We start from the raw sequence: 15,064 nt of genomic DNA, 5'->3' as shown, positions 1-15,064 counted from the left end.
GCATCTAATTGTATATTGTTATATCATAAAAAATAATTAATTTTCAATTCATTGTTTAAAGAGTTATTTAAAAAATAAGTTTAATTGAATAATTATGTAAATTTTTTATATTTTTAATATATATTCAAATAGTCTTTAAAAATATTGTATCGAAGATTTTCGTTCACAAAAATTTTATTATGTTGATATTTTTGAATTCTATAAAAATAATATATATAAATCCTTCTATTATATTTTTGAGAATTTTTTTGTTCAAATAAAAATAATGAATCTGGCTAAAGTAAAAATTTGTGTGTCTTACTTTTGTAAAATTTAAAGATCTTGATATAATAAAATTTTATTAGGGACAAAAATGTCTGACGCTAAAATTTGGATAAAATATCTAAATAAAACAAGAAGCTACTAATATTACCCAATAGTCTCAAAATGAAAAACGTTAAGTAAATGTCCCCATACATTTATCGTTGTAAATCGAATTGATTTAATTCGAATTACATATTCTATATTCTGGTATTAAATCGAATCAATTTGAGTTGAATTAATAGGATTATTGATAAATCAAAATTATTTGATTCAAATTACCAAGGATTGATATTCGAAATATAGTCTATGAGTAGTAAATTGAATCTAATTGATTCAATTTACTACTAATACAGCATATATATATATATATATATATATATATATATATATAAATTAAATTAGTTTAATTCGATTTAGTATTTACTACTTTTAAGTTAATTGTTTATTTATTTTATATTAACTTTAAAACATAAATATCAATAAAAAAATATTTTTAATTAAATTTAAATAAAATATCAAAAATATTAAAATAAATAAAAATAAAAATTTAATTTTTATGTTTTAGTTTAAATTTCAAAAAATCTATAGTTTAATGAATTACGTTAAAAATGTATGCAAAGCAGAAATTACCACAGCGTGTCGCAATTTCTAAAAAAATTGGTCATGCATAAATCACTATAAAATTAAGCGAAGTACCTGCACTCTTGTTTTTACATAAATCACTGAATTCTATAGAAGTTTGTGCATGGTCTAATTTGATAATTTCTTCATAAACACAATATTTTGTAGCGGTTTCTATTTTGCACACATTTTAACATAATTTACTACACTAAAAAATATAAATATATAACTTATTTTAAAAAATTGTAATTACATAACTCCAAACTAGTTTAATTTATTTACGTAACTTATCCTAAATTCGTCATCTAAAATTTTAAATAAATAATTTGGTTTTCAGAGGATTTATTTCAAGGCAGCTCAAGTCTTTGATTATAGTATAAAGCAACATATCAGACTTTAGTTAGTGACCAAAAGAAGGGAAAAAAATTAGACATTAGGTTATTTTCTTCTTTAAAAAAACTAACGTTTGAACTTTGAATTAACACCAAACGAAAATAAATATTGTTTTGTAGAAAAATATTAAAAAAAATATACATAAGAGGATAGAAGTAGTAGTCCTATTTAAGTTAGAGGTCCAATCAAGATTTTGACATTTTATTTAAAGACATGATTATTTGGATGCAATTTATTGATGAAGTTAAGGAGACAGCATCTTGACTACTAGTGAGTGGATAATATATATTTAAGGAAACATAATTTTATGCTCTTACATTAATAATTTCGCATTTAATCCAAAGACTACTAAGGCACAAATTCCACAAGTTCGTGAAAAATGATTTGCATTTGTCCAATCATTAACCAAGACAAGAAGATCTTTTCCACCATTTGAAGGAATGGATCATATCATATCATGCATTGTAGTGTGTAAACGTGTCAGGTCGGTTATGCTTTTGAGTTATGACTTATGACACCAATTAATCAGAATCACCCAATAGAAAAGCAACATAAGCGAATTCCTTTTTGTGATCCAAAAGATAAGGCCCAACTTAGTTTGAAGCGAACAGCCTAAGAGTTTGGGTTTGGTTAATTGACTTTTCTCACATTAGTTTGAGTTTTGAATAGCCCACAAATCAATAAAGTGTTTTGCACTATTGGGATAATGTTCTTTTGGATAATCATTTAGATAGTTAATATAAAAAATATTTATTTTTACTAATATAAAATTAAATAATTGAATACAGGTATAAAACAATTTTATATTATAGTGCATCAAAATTAAATTCTTAAACTAAATCCATACAAAAAACACGTAGAACCTTGGTCTAGTGGTCATTTTCTATACCTTACAATTAGTGCACTAAATTCGAAAATTGTATAATGCTTAAAATTGAGAGCCGAAAAAAAATTATTTTTTATTATATTTTAGATCAATAATTTAAATTTAAAAATTTAGAATATTATTTTTTAACCTTTAATAATAAGTTAATTTTCGGTGAATACTAATTTTTTTTTATAAAGCATTAGCATTGGCCAGAAAACAAATCATGAAAAATAGTACTAAGAAAAGACCCTGAAAAAAGAGAGAAAAAAAAGGGCAAAAAATCCTAATAAGCCAAGGATAGTTGGGATTTACTTAAATAAGCCAAAGTGAAATTCGTTTCAGCAATGAGTCAGGACCTATCTTTATGTAATTCGAACCAACATGGTTCGAATTACAATCCTTAGTAAATCGAACCATACCAGTTCGAATTAGGTTGGGAGAACGATGCAAGTAATTCGAACCAATGAGGTTCGAACTCTAATCCTACATAGTTCGAACAAGGCTAGTTCGAATTATGGCTAAGAGTGCAACGTGAGTAAATCGAACCAACCTGGTTCGAACTTCCCTTTGTGTGGAGGCTTAATAATTTGAACCTACCTGGTTCGAATTAGTAGTGATACGGCTATTTAAGGAGTTCGAATCAGCCTCATTCGAACCATTCTTCCTTTCCCCTACCCCACCAAATCTCTGAGAAAACGACCCAGATTCTCTCCGACGAAGACCTGAACGGTATACTCTGCTAATGGGGGACGATCCGGCATGGTTATATCGCTTGGACGGAGTTGCTCATATAGCCGGGGTCATCAACGACGAGGTTAGTACGGAAATAAGTTCGAGCTAGTGGTATATGTGACTTAGTGGTTTTGCATGCGGGCTAGTTGGTGGTTTAGTTGGTGGTTTATCTAGGTGGTTTATGTTAGTGGTTTATGTTAGTGGTTTATCTAGGTGGTTTATGTTAGTGGTTTATGTTAGTGGTTTATCTAGGTGGTTTATGTTAGTGGTTTATGTTAGTGGTTTATGTAGGTGGTTTATGTTAGTGGTTTATCAAGGTGGTTTACGTTAGTGGTTTCATGTAAGTGGTTTCATGTTAGCTGTTTTATGTTAGTGGTTTGTGGTAGTTGTTTTATGCTAGCTGTTTTATGTTAATGGTTTTTCGTTAGCTGTTTTATGTTAGTGTTTCTATTTACGCTGTTTTATGTTAGCGGTTCAGTTGTGCGGTTTAGGGGTTTGTTTTGCATGTGGTTTTTGTTCAATGATTTTAATGCGGTTTTATTTAATACATTGTTTTGTTGCTGATTTATCGTGCTGGTTAAACTTGTCGTTGGTTATTAAGATGGTTCTAACTATGCGGTGCATTTCATGCGCAGCCCCAGCGATGCATCAGGAGCATGCGGCGGCAGCAGGGCATGCGACTCGATGACAGATACGTTCCGTACTTGCAGATGGCCGGTCTTTACCATCTTGCAAGGCTGAACGACAGATGGTTCCGGTTAGACGAGGCCCTTGTCAGTGCATTCGTGGAGCGATGGCGTCCGAAAATGCACACGTTTCACATGCCGTTCGGAGAGTGCACGATCACACTCCAGGATGTGGCATACCAGCTGGGTTTGCCAGTGGACGGGCGTTACGTGAGCGGGTGCCTATCAGAATTCCATATATACATCCAGGATGGCCGTCCAGCCTGGGTCTGGTTCCAGGAGTTGCTCGGAGTGATACCACTTCCTAGCCAGGTTCAGAAGTACGCAATGAACTACAGCTGGTTTCAGGAGACTTTTGGTGAGTGCCCTGAGGATGCCGATGAGGAGATTGTGCGCCGATATGCCCGTGCGTACATCATGATGTTGTTGGGCACGCAGCTGTTTGCGGACAAGTCCGGAAACCGCATTCACATCAGATGGCTGCCGTACGTAGCTAGGCTGGAGGAGATGGGTACCTACAGCTGGGGTTCTGCAGCACTGGTATGGTTGTACTGGTGCATGTGCCGAGTGACGAACAGACATGTCGTCAAGTTAGTGGGCCTACTTCAGTCTTGGATCTTTTGGCGATTTCCGCGGTTTAGGCCTGCAGGGTATGAGACGTTCAGCTGGCCATTGGCCTCGAGGTACTCTACTAAGCCTTCTCTATTTTAATTTAACATACATAACTCCGTATTCATTAATAGTGTATCACATACAGAAAACACATATTTCAGTAGATGTAACACATGTGTATGGTGCAGATGGTCAGGTTACAACCCTTCCGGGAGCGAGAAGGGTCCTAGAGTGCAGATGTGGAGGCTCAGGATAGACCGGTTACAGGACAGGGAGGTGAGTATGCTAGTTAATAAGTTTCTTTTTATAATAAAACTTTTCGAGTTGCGTCCAACAGTTGCCCTGACAATGGAGAGTTCTTTGTGCAGTTTATATGGATGACGTACAGTAGCCCCGACGTACTTCAGGTTGTGCATCCAGAGGTTTTGGAGCCTCGGCATATGGCGTTGTGGCGCTCTGTGACCGCACTGATCTACTTTGTCGTCATAGAGTGGCATCAGATAGATCGGGTTCTTCCGCAGTTCGGAGGGGTGCAGCCCCCTCCACATCCCGCCCTGAACATCGACTTTCTGATGTCGAAGGACGGGAGAGGCGGCGATCGATGGTTCCCGTATTATTTGCAGAAGTGGCATCTCCATTGGGACTCTCGTGCGGAGAGTGTAATGCGGTTTGACGTTGTTGCCGACCCCGGACTGTCGCATGAGTTCCTGGAGTGGTGGAGTCAGCATGGGAAGAGGTTCTTGTCTCCAGAGACGCACCTGGGGGATCCGAGAGCAGTTTCGATTCCAGTTGAGGCCTCACAGTGGGGTCCGGGGCGAGTTCCTGACATGGATCGCGCTGAGGACGTGCCGGACAGGCGGCGGGTTGAGAGGAGAGCTGGTGTGGGGACACGGCGGAGCCAGCGTGAGTGGAGGTGGCCTGATCATGCTATGGACGATGATTACGACGCCGGTCCCGTTAGAGGCGGACGACGAGACCAGGGAGGTAGGGCGAGAGGGCGTCATGGTCAGGACCACCCTGGTCCTGACCGTGGGGACGACCACGACGATCAACATGGGCCCGTTGGTGGGGATGGTGCAGGGGCTGTTGTAGCTGCTGGTGCTAGTACACACCATGGCGGTTATGGGGGTGAGTGGTATGGTTCAGGGATGGGTGACGGGGCTGACACAGGTGACGCTGGACTTGGATCAGGACCTCTTGGACATTACTTCATTGGTGTGCCAGCCGATGACCAGCCTGAGCAGGGGTACCCCTTGGGTTATTCCGGGATCACAGTGGTCAGACTTCCTTGGGTCAGATACGCTTGATGCGGACTTTGGGAGTCCACGCTTCCTAGAGGAGATTACCGCCATCATGCAGGGGGACGTGACTCCCCACAGGCGTGGCCAGACCTCAGGCACGCAGGCACCGTTAGATGTTGATCTGAACGAGCCTCCATCTTCATCCGCTGCTGACCATTTCGGTCTCGGAGGTACCCCACCATCCGCCTTCATCGCTGCATCAGAGTCTGTGGCTGGGCCGTCTGTGGCACCCCTCCATGTTACGCCACCTGCACAGCCTGCCCCAGATGATGACGGGGATGACATCGAGGATGAGGAGCCGTTTATCCACAGAGGTCAGAGGGCACGGGTAGCCCGTCGCTGTGGTATTGGCTCGCATCTGTTTAGATGATCTACGTTTCATGTATTTTTGTTCCTTATGGTTCAATCATGTATGATAGCCATATGTACTTTTCTTTTTATTTGAGAGTCTGTTTTCCTATGTTATTTGTGCATGGTAACGTACTTTGAAACCTGGAAATTATTTAGTGGGACAGTGACTATTTATAATCATTGAATCATGTAATAGTTTAATGTTTACATTTACTTATTAAATTTTGCATTTATGGGAATTGTAGCAATACTCAAAGTGAAACACAACATAGTCATTACTACTCGCAACAATCACAGTACAATGTAGAAAGATCAACCAGTTACATAAGTTCCCAAACATAACATCTAACAGGAAAAGTTAAACATAATTACTACTAACACTAACAACATGCCAACTAATGGCCCCCTGTCTGAGACAATCCTCCAAGCTGTGGACAGCTACGTCGTGTGTGTCCGGGTTGGCGACAGAGGCCACACCTCTTTGGCCAGTTCGGATCTGCCTCGTCCATATTCATCCGTATCCTCGTGGATCTAGGATGACCCTCTCTCGCACGCCTCCTGTCAGGGCCCGGAATCACCGTGGGCCCGTCGTAAGGTGGCCAGAAGCCCTCCCGGATTGGAGGTGTGAATCTCATCCGATACACACTGAACACCGAACTAATCTGATAGACGCTGTGAACGTAAGAGGTCCAGGTAACCCGTACGTAGGCACAACATGCAAGTGCGTGCTGACACGGGAAATGAAGCGCCTGGAAGTACCCGCAGTCACATGTCCGAGAGGCAAGTGATACTCTGTAAGTACCCAAGGAGAAAGAACCTGTCGGAGTGGTCTCTGCTACGGTGAATTCGGAGTTATCCCGGTCATACAACGTCACCGTGAAGCACCTGGCCGACTTCAAGTTGGCCTCAATAGACTTCACCAAATGCTGACTGAATTGTTGTCCGGTTCCCATCTGGGCCTCAGCCTCTCTCCCCTTGCGAACAAAGAGTTTCGCAAGCCTACCATATGTTGCCTTCACCAGGGACGCTACAGGGAGATTTCTGACCCCTTGAGGATTGAGTTCACACACTCGGAGATGTTCGTCGTCATGTGACCGAATCTCCGCCCCGCATCACGATGCTGAGTCCACAACGGATAATCAATCCGGTTCGCCCACTCACACATCGCCGGGTCTTCAGACTGCAGAATATCAAACCAGTAATCAAATTCAACCTCGGTCTTCGCATACGCCGCATTCACTAGAAGCCTCCTTGCGTCTTTGCCCTTGAACGTAAGGGCAAAATTAGCCGCTACGTGTCGAATGCAGAATGCACGGTACGCAGATGGAGGTAACCAACCTCCGTCAGGGGCCTCAAGGGCAGCCTTGATGCCGTTATGCCTGTCCGATATAACCAGCAGTCCCAGTTGGGGTGTCACGTGCTGTCGAAGGTGCGAGAGAAAGAATGTCCAGGACTCTGCATTCTCACCCTCTACTAGTGCGAATGCAACAGGTAGAATGTTGGAGTTTCCGTCCTGTGCAATCGTGATGAGCAACGTTCCCCCATACTTCCCATACAGATGTGTGCCGTCAATGCTGACTAGCGGCTTGCAATGACGGAATGCCTCGATGCACGGTAGAAAAGTCCAGAAAAGTCTGTGAAAATACGCTTGAGACTCGTCCACCTGTCCTCCAACTCGAACGGGGCTCGTCCTTAGGACTGCAACAGTACCAGGCATCGTCAGCTGGACACCCAGCACCCACCTAGGTATCTCGTTGTATGACTCATCCCAGTCTCCGTAGATGACGGCAATAGCCTTCTGCTTTGCCATCCAGACCCTCCTGTAAGTCGGCCTAAACCTGAAGTGTGCTGCCGTGGCGTTCAGGAGCACCTTTATGCTGACGGATGCATCAGCTCTAACCATTGGCATAATGAACGCCAAAATCACATGATAATCCAAACTCCTGTGGTCACTCGAGATGGATGTGGCCAGGCAAGTGTGAGGTCCATTATACTGTTTGACCTCCCAAATGCCCTTGCGCTTCCGGAGGCTCAGTCGAATCAACCATGTGCACCCATTCCCAAACTCGGAACACTTGCCCACATACCGGCGGTGATCGGACTCCACTACCTTGTACTGTACCCCTCGCCGGATGCTGTAAGTCTTCACACTTAGAAGGGCCTCATCTTTATCCTGGAATTGCTGACCAACCTGGAACTCTATCAGACCAGCAGTCCCTTCCGCATCTCTTGCTCCAAATCCAACAGAGTGCCCAGAAACCCCCTTCTGCCTCATGGCATCCAAGTCCAAGGAGGAAAAATGTGGTGGATACTGCTGTGTGCCAGTGCTAGAACTACCCGCCGCCAATGCAGGCTCACTCGCTCCAATATCATCGCCGCTGTCATCGTCAATCATATCCGGCTCGACGTCATCCTCATCTGGATCACCCAACACTCCGTCTCCAACGCCAAGCGGTGCAACGCCAAGTAAATCATTCGGCAGATTTTTCCTTGAACGTACGTCGTCACCTACGCTGCCATTGAGATCAACAGCAAAAGACGGGGAGGCGACAGCTTGGACCACTGGCTGGTAAACAGGGACGAAGGAAGAAGCAACGGCAGGCCGGGAACTAGAACCGGCTGGTGTGGCTAAAGTGGTGGTATTCCGATTCGAACCCCCTGAGCTGGATACCACATCAACCAGCTTTGCCAACAACTCTGGAGTCCTGACCTCCGGAAACTGCTGCCGACAAAGAAACATTACCTGCAAGTCCTCATCACTACTAATCGTGAAACAATCATACTTCACGGTATCTTGGAGCACCGTGACTGGAATGCGATAGAAAAACTTCTTCACCCGCTTCGCATCTTCCAGACCGAGCTTCATCAGTACAGATCTAACAAGGTCATCATAGCTCGTCCGAGGAGTAACGACAATACAGAGAGGATCTTTATCTGTGAACTTCACTCCGAAACGAGTTTTCCTCTTAATGGATCCTCTGTGGTGAACCAAAACAACAAAACTCTCCTCACTAGCCATCTTACTTCCTCTAATGAGACCAACTCACGTTTACACCGGTTAAATGGAGCTCTGACTGCCACTAATTCGAACCGGCCCGGTTCGATTTATGGTTTGTTTAATTCGAACCAGCCTAGTTCGAAATACTATGGCCGGCCTCTCTCTCTATAATTCGAACCTCCCTGGTTCGAATTAGTTGCAATCGTAGTTCGAACCACCTTGGTTTGATTTATGAAGAAAAGTCAACTCGTAATTCGAACTGCCCTGGTTCGAATTACTCTCATATGCAATTCGAACCATATCGGTTCGAATTATATAAAAATAGGATCCGGCGCATTACTGAAACGATTTTCAGTTTGGCTTATATACGTCAATTCTACATTGTATTGGCTTAAAATGGTTTTTTACCAAAAAAAAAAGGGGGGGGGGGGGGGGGGGGTGAGGTGGGAAATATGACTGAATTTTAAGCTAATATCATATATGAATGAAGCTTACAATGGAAAATAATATTACAGGAAGCAAGAGGCTTCCACACTAAGAGAAAAAAAAAAAAAAAAAGCAATTGCACATGGACTTAATTAGCATGTCTCAGTGTGCATCTACCAAATCTTCTTAATCTTTCACCTTTTTTGTATAACAATTAACAAGCAGAACACCAATGTATATACACATATCCACATTCATGTCTGCAATCTCTACAGGCTTTCAACCAGATGGTGTGTTGTGGTTTCTTCAACTTCACCTTTGGAAGAAGCCAAAATCAATGCTTGTCTTCTGCTGCTCTAACAAAGTGTGAACTTTACTTCACCAGATAAACCTGTATTGAATTTGAGGGGAAAAAATAATAATAATAATAATAATGGAACTATCAGGTACATATGGCCTCCACTGAGAGTTTCTTCATAACATTTGGACATGGATCTCCTCCGAAATTTTCGGGTGACACTGTTACAGTGCACCAGCTCTGTCCAACACAATTCTGCAACAACAAAATCATTGTTGACTTATGAACCAAGTAAAAGTAACAATTGAACTTTTTGAAGATTCTGCAAGAAAGGAAGCAATACCCTTTGAAATGCATCATATGATTTGTGAGCATGGCAGCTTCCTTCATGGAAGTTTCCACAAGATCCTTCTGGAGTACCGAAGCTAGCGAATTTGATCGACGAGATCTTTTGTCCAAAGCCGCATGATAAATGCACTTTAGGCCTAATAGGTTTGTCAGCTTTGCCAGAAGCTTGCATCTGGTAGCTTCTAAGATTTGGCTGCCACTCATAAATATCAGCACACACACTATCTATATCGCGCCTAACCAGAAAGATGCCGTTGGGATCTCCCGCCAGTTCTTCAAACACAACCAATAAATTTCCAGTTGGCTTCAGCCATGAATGAGGAACATGATACCTGAAATTACCAGCCAGCCATCAGTTTGTGAATAGTTTCTCAACAGCATTGATACAACTTCAGAGAAAGCTGTATGTATATTTCTCACCATCTTTGAGAAGCCTCCCCACAGTTACTTCTGCATTTATTCTCGTTGTAAGTTCCGGCATAGTCACAAGAATCACAGGTACCTGATGCTTTATAAGCAGGCCAGTATCGACCGAGACTCTGTCCATTTAGCCACACTTGACCTTTGCCCATGCTGCCCATATCTAAACCAAATGGTGCGGTTCCAGCCGGAGCATCAAAAGTAGTCTGCAATTAATAAAGAAAAGACAAGAAAAGAAGAAAAAGAGAGTAGGATGTTATCATAAGCCTTTCAACAAGTGCAACCGAAAAGAATGCTAAAGAAGCTTTGTGATATACTCACTTTGTACCAAGTCAGTGGCTGCCTTTGAGAAATTAAAGACCCTTGAATCCAGTCAACTGAGGAAATTCCACTGAGAGAATGGAGACTCAAGGCTTCTCCTTTAAGACCAATCTAAATAAAACAAGCATTCAAGTGAATCTCAAGCAAAATAAAGCAATAGAAAGAGATGGCATGATGAATGTTTTAGGAAGAACCTTATAAGACCATTTCTGCCAAGACAAGTCCCTTCTCCCCTCGTTGAGACCGTATAATGTAATTGGGCCAAGAACACCAGCATTCCATGTTTCAAAATGTGGACCAACATTCTGCATGTCAGGAACAGACACAAGTTAGTTATGTAATTTATACATTTCGTGATTATGAAAATTGGCAGAGTGGAAATGAAGGTGGTGAATCTGACAATATCGTTTGTGTATGTGTGCGCACGTGTGTGTGATGGAGAACATACCGGTAGTCCAACTGCAACACTTAGAAGAGAGATTTTATTAACACCAGCTCTGAGCTTCACAGCCTGGCTAAATGTTAGTTTGGGGAATTCTAAGCTTCCATAAGCAGTTCCTGTTCACCAAGTGTTATGTACATAAATTACTTGATGACGCCCTGATATATTAATTCCATTCAATCTTCTAATTTGTCAAATCTCAAATACAATACACTAACTTGTTTTATGATGAATTAAGTATAACCGAAAATTCATAAACCAGCAATATGCTGCTCACCTGATAGCTGACCATTGACAAACACATGCAAGGCATGCCCAGCAGATAACACTGTAAGAACAGGATCCTTTCCATTCCACAAAAATCCTTCATTGGAATCAATCACAACACTAGCAAGAAATGGAGCAAGACAAATTTAAGATATGGAAAAACCAGAATGGATAACTGGAATATGATCTGTTAAGTTTATAGAAAAGGATTGTGATAGAAAGAAATTGTATGTCACTCACTCTGTGGAGTACCAAAGGTAGTCAGATAAATCTCTAGTTGTATTTAACTGTTCCAATAGGCCAGTCATGGTGAAGGAACTGTCATCAGTAGAGGCTGGTTCTTCATTAAATGATTGCCAAGTGAGTCCTCCATGAATGGGAATTCGGGTCATCTTCATCTGTGCCTTCTGCGAACCAACCTGTACAGATATTTGCAACTTCACTTCAACTGAAATCTATACTTGATCTTGAATATGGTGAAAGAGGATATCCTTCTCTTTATTTCAAGCATGCTATTAATTCACTCAATCATATATACTTGGTATATCTCTTTAATCAAATCTCAAATTATATTATAATTCTAAAGAAGATCCGCTCACCCTTGCAGTGTTATAAACAGTGTTCTTGCAGTCAGGAAGAATGCTAATAGACCAAGGAGGCAGGTTATAGTGCATATTCCCAAATGCCACTTTTGCAAATGATTTTGGGTCATAGTTTGCAAGGAATGCAGCACAAGCTCCTGAGTCTGATTTGAAGACATGAGCCTGGACATGAAAGTTAGGAATTCACTTTGATTAGAGCATCTCACGCAGGATCGATAATTGTCACATTACTAGATCAAGTTATACCTCTTGATAGTTTCCAATCTTTGTTACAGCAGGATCCCCCGAAACTAAAGCAGGTTCACAGAGTTTTATTGCTCTATGTAAATCTTTAAGATGACCCCACTTCGGCTGCCTGAGAAGTCCTGAATATAGGAAGAAAAATATAGTCCAATTTACTCCAATGTGTAAATGTGTGTTATGTCAATCAAGTTAACTTCACATATAGTATGATAGAGTCTACAAGAGAAAGAATGAAGCAATTCCAGAAAAGGACCTACTAATAGATGTTGAAAATGAATAATTTCAAATTATTTCTTATTTTGGAATCTAATGTATATAATGAGACAAACCAAAGTATTTATGGTTCATGTCAAGTATTTGAATGCTGTGTGTTTACCATATTCATCAATAGGTGCATCATAATCATAGCTTGTAGCAATAAATGGACCACCAGCAGTTCTACCGAAATTTGTTCCCCCGTGATACTGAAATGAACAAATAGTTAGAAAGGATGGGTATTTAGAAAAAGTGAACCTAAAAACTGATACCAACAAAAAACTAAGTTACCATGTAATAATTGACAAATGCTCCCCCTTTCTGTATAAATCTTGCAACTGCAAATGCCAAATCTTCAGCAGGTCGATAAGGAACCGAACCTCCGAATTCAGTAAACCTGAAAAAGCATAAAGGTAAAGAGTCATAAAATGAAAAACCAGGCATTACCCTCTAGCTTGTATGTTACTAATTCTCATGGAAACCCCGAAGAAATAATAAACAGGAAAGAGGGAATCAATACCATGCAGTCCAAGCTTCCGTCCACATCTTTGGTTTGTAAGCCTTATTTGGAGAGAAGTAATCACAATAGAAACCATTGCAAGTGTTAATCTGAAAAAAAGTTTTTCACATTGAAATTATAAGCTGCCTAAAACCTATAAAGCATTGCATCAACAATGCAATAATAGAGGCTTCAAAAATATAACCCTTTTTAGTATCCTCACTTAGGTGAGAATGCTAAAGAGAATTACAGTTTAGGTTGAACTTACCATAGGATCAGGAGCATCATCTTGTTTGCACATGACCCATGGAACCCCAGTACCAAGTCCTACAGCCATATCTGCTGCCCACTTAGTGTAGGACTTACCAGAAGCACCAATTTCATACTCCATAGGTCCATATTCATTTTCAATCTGCACAATGAGTCAATGACACCAGTGTAAAATATAAAGTCTCAATACAAGTCTCCAAGATTGGACTAAGTAACAAACAAGGTAAACAAATAAGTGATGTCTGCAAGATAATGTAAATTAAGAGATTGGACTTATTAGAGGAATTGCAGAAGCACATACCTGGGATAGAATTATTGGACCTCCCTGAGTTTCATATAATCTTTCTGCCTTCATCATATCGACAATCTTCGTGGTAAACTTTTGCATTTGAAACTTCAACATGGCAATGCAGAAGTCAAGATTAATTAGAAGATGCTCACATGACATCAATGGAGAAGAAAAAGGTTGACATTTTCCAATTATGTCTCCTATCTTACCTTAAAAGGGCCATTGTCTGTTCTGAAGCTGATACCTGGAATGTACTTCAGCCAAACAGGGAAACCCCTAAAATCCAATCAGGCAAAACTGCTATAAGATATTTCTAGTTCTAACATGTGCCAGAATAATTTTTCCAATGTTCTTAGGAGGAAAGGAAATCAATGCTTTCATTACCCAAAGTTCCACTCAGCACAGACATAAGGACCAATCCTTAGATGCACATAAAGGCCTGCTTGCTGCACCAACTTTATGAACTTCACCAGATCATAGTTTCCCTCAAAATAATACTACAATTACCAAAGGGCGAAAAACTTGTTAACCATTAATCACTCAGTGAAAAGCAAAACACACAAGGCAATAGCTTACTTTGCCAGGTGAAGGTTCATGGCCATTCCAGAAAACATAAGTCTGAATCACATCCAAACCTCCTTCCTTAGCCTTTTGAATGAGATCTGGCCACATCTGAAATAGCCACAAGCAAAGACCAGAACCTCAGGAATCCATAAAACAAAACACTAAAAAGGAAGAAACTTCAAGGTACCCATTTGAGCAAAAAGAATAATAGAACATCAGAAACCAGAAAGGAGACTGAGAGCAATACCTCAGGGGTGCTTCTAGGGTAATGAATGGATCCAGAAATGAGGATCCTTCTTTGGCCATTAATGGTGATAGCCTTTGAGTCATAGGACACAGAAGCATTACAAGAAACAAAGAATGAAGATGCCAGGAGCAGCAGGGGAAGAAGCACATTCCACATTATGAGCTTGAGGCTCATGCTCACCATTGAAGAACAAGACCTTCACTTCCCCCCCTTCAGCTTGGTAAAGTCAAAAAGCAAAAGCAAATGCAGGTTGTGTTATTCTAAGCAAATGAAGAAGGGAAGTAACATGGAAATGGCTTTTGATTCTTTCTCACACTTTTGTGTTTTGTCTTCTATGAACTCTCTCTCTTTCTATTATTTAATCCTTCTTTTTCTTATTTTTGCAGTGAATGAATGATTGAAGTGGTAGCCAGAAACAAGTTGGGAGCTTCAGAAAGACACTGTTTTTGAGTTTTTCTTTCAATTTTCATCCCCCTTCTATTTTTTATTGCCTTTTCTCTTTCCTGCAGCTTAGATTAAATTTAACAGAAAAAAAAAAAGTACATAGAACAATATTTTAGTAAGAAAATGAATGCTATTTGCATGTACTTATATAAAGAGAGAGAGAGAGTGAAGTGAATGGAGTGGGGAATGAGGAGTGTAACACAGTGAGGAGGTGCTGTTGGATATATGGTGGACCCAACTAAATATTTGTAATTTTTTTGTTTG

At 40.6% G+C, this 15,064-nt stretch overlaps 3 protein-coding genes across 3 annotated transcripts; all 3 read right to left on the bottom strand.

The window, feature by feature from the left end:
• Positions 1-6,262: 6,262 nt before the first annotated feature.
• Positions 6,263-6,820, bottom strand: LOC130945249 (uncharacterized). The gene has a single exon (XM_057873981.1). The coding sequence runs from the start codon at positions 6,818-6,820 to the stop codon at positions 6,263-6,265; it is 558 nt and encodes a 185-aa protein (XP_057729964.1).
• Positions 6,821-6,894: 74 nt separating this feature from the next.
• Positions 6,895-8,886, bottom strand: LOC130945248 (uncharacterized). Its single transcript, XM_057873979.1, has one exon. The coding sequence runs from the start codon at positions 8,884-8,886 to the stop codon at positions 6,895-6,897; it is 1,992 nt and encodes a 663-aa protein (XP_057729962.1).
• A 441-nt stretch (positions 8,887-9,327) lies between these two features.
• On the bottom strand, positions 9,328-14,888 carry LOC130946449 (beta-galactosidase 1-like). Its single transcript, XM_057875206.1, has 19 exons — positions 14,357-14,888; positions 14,122-14,217; positions 13,930-14,042; positions 13,755-13,821; positions 13,558-13,650; positions 13,255-13,398; positions 13,008-13,096; positions 12,779-12,884; positions 12,609-12,696; positions 12,236-12,354; positions 11,987-12,151; positions 11,628-11,806; positions 11,398-11,507; positions 11,127-11,236; positions 10,873-10,983; positions 10,679-10,789; positions 10,358-10,563; positions 9,933-10,269; positions 9,328-9,844 (listed from the first exon to the last, which is right to left on the bottom strand). Exons 1-19 carry the CDS (start codon positions 14,537-14,539, stop codon positions 9,734-9,736), a joined length of 2,538 nt encoding a protein of 845 aa, XP_057731189.1. The 5' UTR covers positions 14,540-14,888; the 3' UTR covers positions 9,328-9,733.
• Between the last annotated feature and the right edge of the window lie 176 nt (positions 14,889-15,064).

The sequence above is a fragment of the Arachis stenosperma genome, chromosome 8 (assembly GCF_014773155.1).
Source record: "Arachis stenosperma cultivar V10309 chromosome 8, arast.V10309.gnm1.PFL2, whole genome shotgun sequence".
NCBI lineage: Eukaryota > Viridiplantae > Streptophyta > Magnoliopsida > Fabales > Fabaceae > Arachis > Arachis stenosperma.
This window is presented reverse-complemented; position numbering and strand designations above follow the sequence as displayed.

What these genes read in the sequence shown, in the direction of transcription:
- LOC130945249 (XM_057873981.1), bottom strand. Translation starts at nt 6,820, where the DNA reads ATGGGAACCGGACAACAATTCAGTCAGCATTTGGTGAAGTCTATTGAG.
- LOC130945248 (XM_057873979.1), bottom strand. Translation starts at nt 8,886, where the DNA reads ATGGCTAGTGAGGAGAGTTTTGTTGTTTTGGTTCACCACAGAGGATCC.
- LOC130946449 (XM_057875206.1), bottom strand. Translation starts at nt 14,539, where the DNA reads ATGGTGAGCATGAGCCTCAAGCTCATAATGTGGAATGTGCTTCTTCCC. An exon ending in TGTGCTGAGTGGAACTTTGG is followed by an intron (nt 13,822 to 13,929) that starts GTAATGAAAGCA and finishes ATTGGATTTTAG; the next exon opens with GGGTTTCCCTGTTTGGCTGA. An exon ending in TGTCAATGGTCAGCTATCAG is followed by an intron (nt 11,237 to 11,397) that starts GTGAGCAGCATA and finishes CTTGGTGAACAG; the next exon opens with GAACTGCTTATGGAAGCTTA.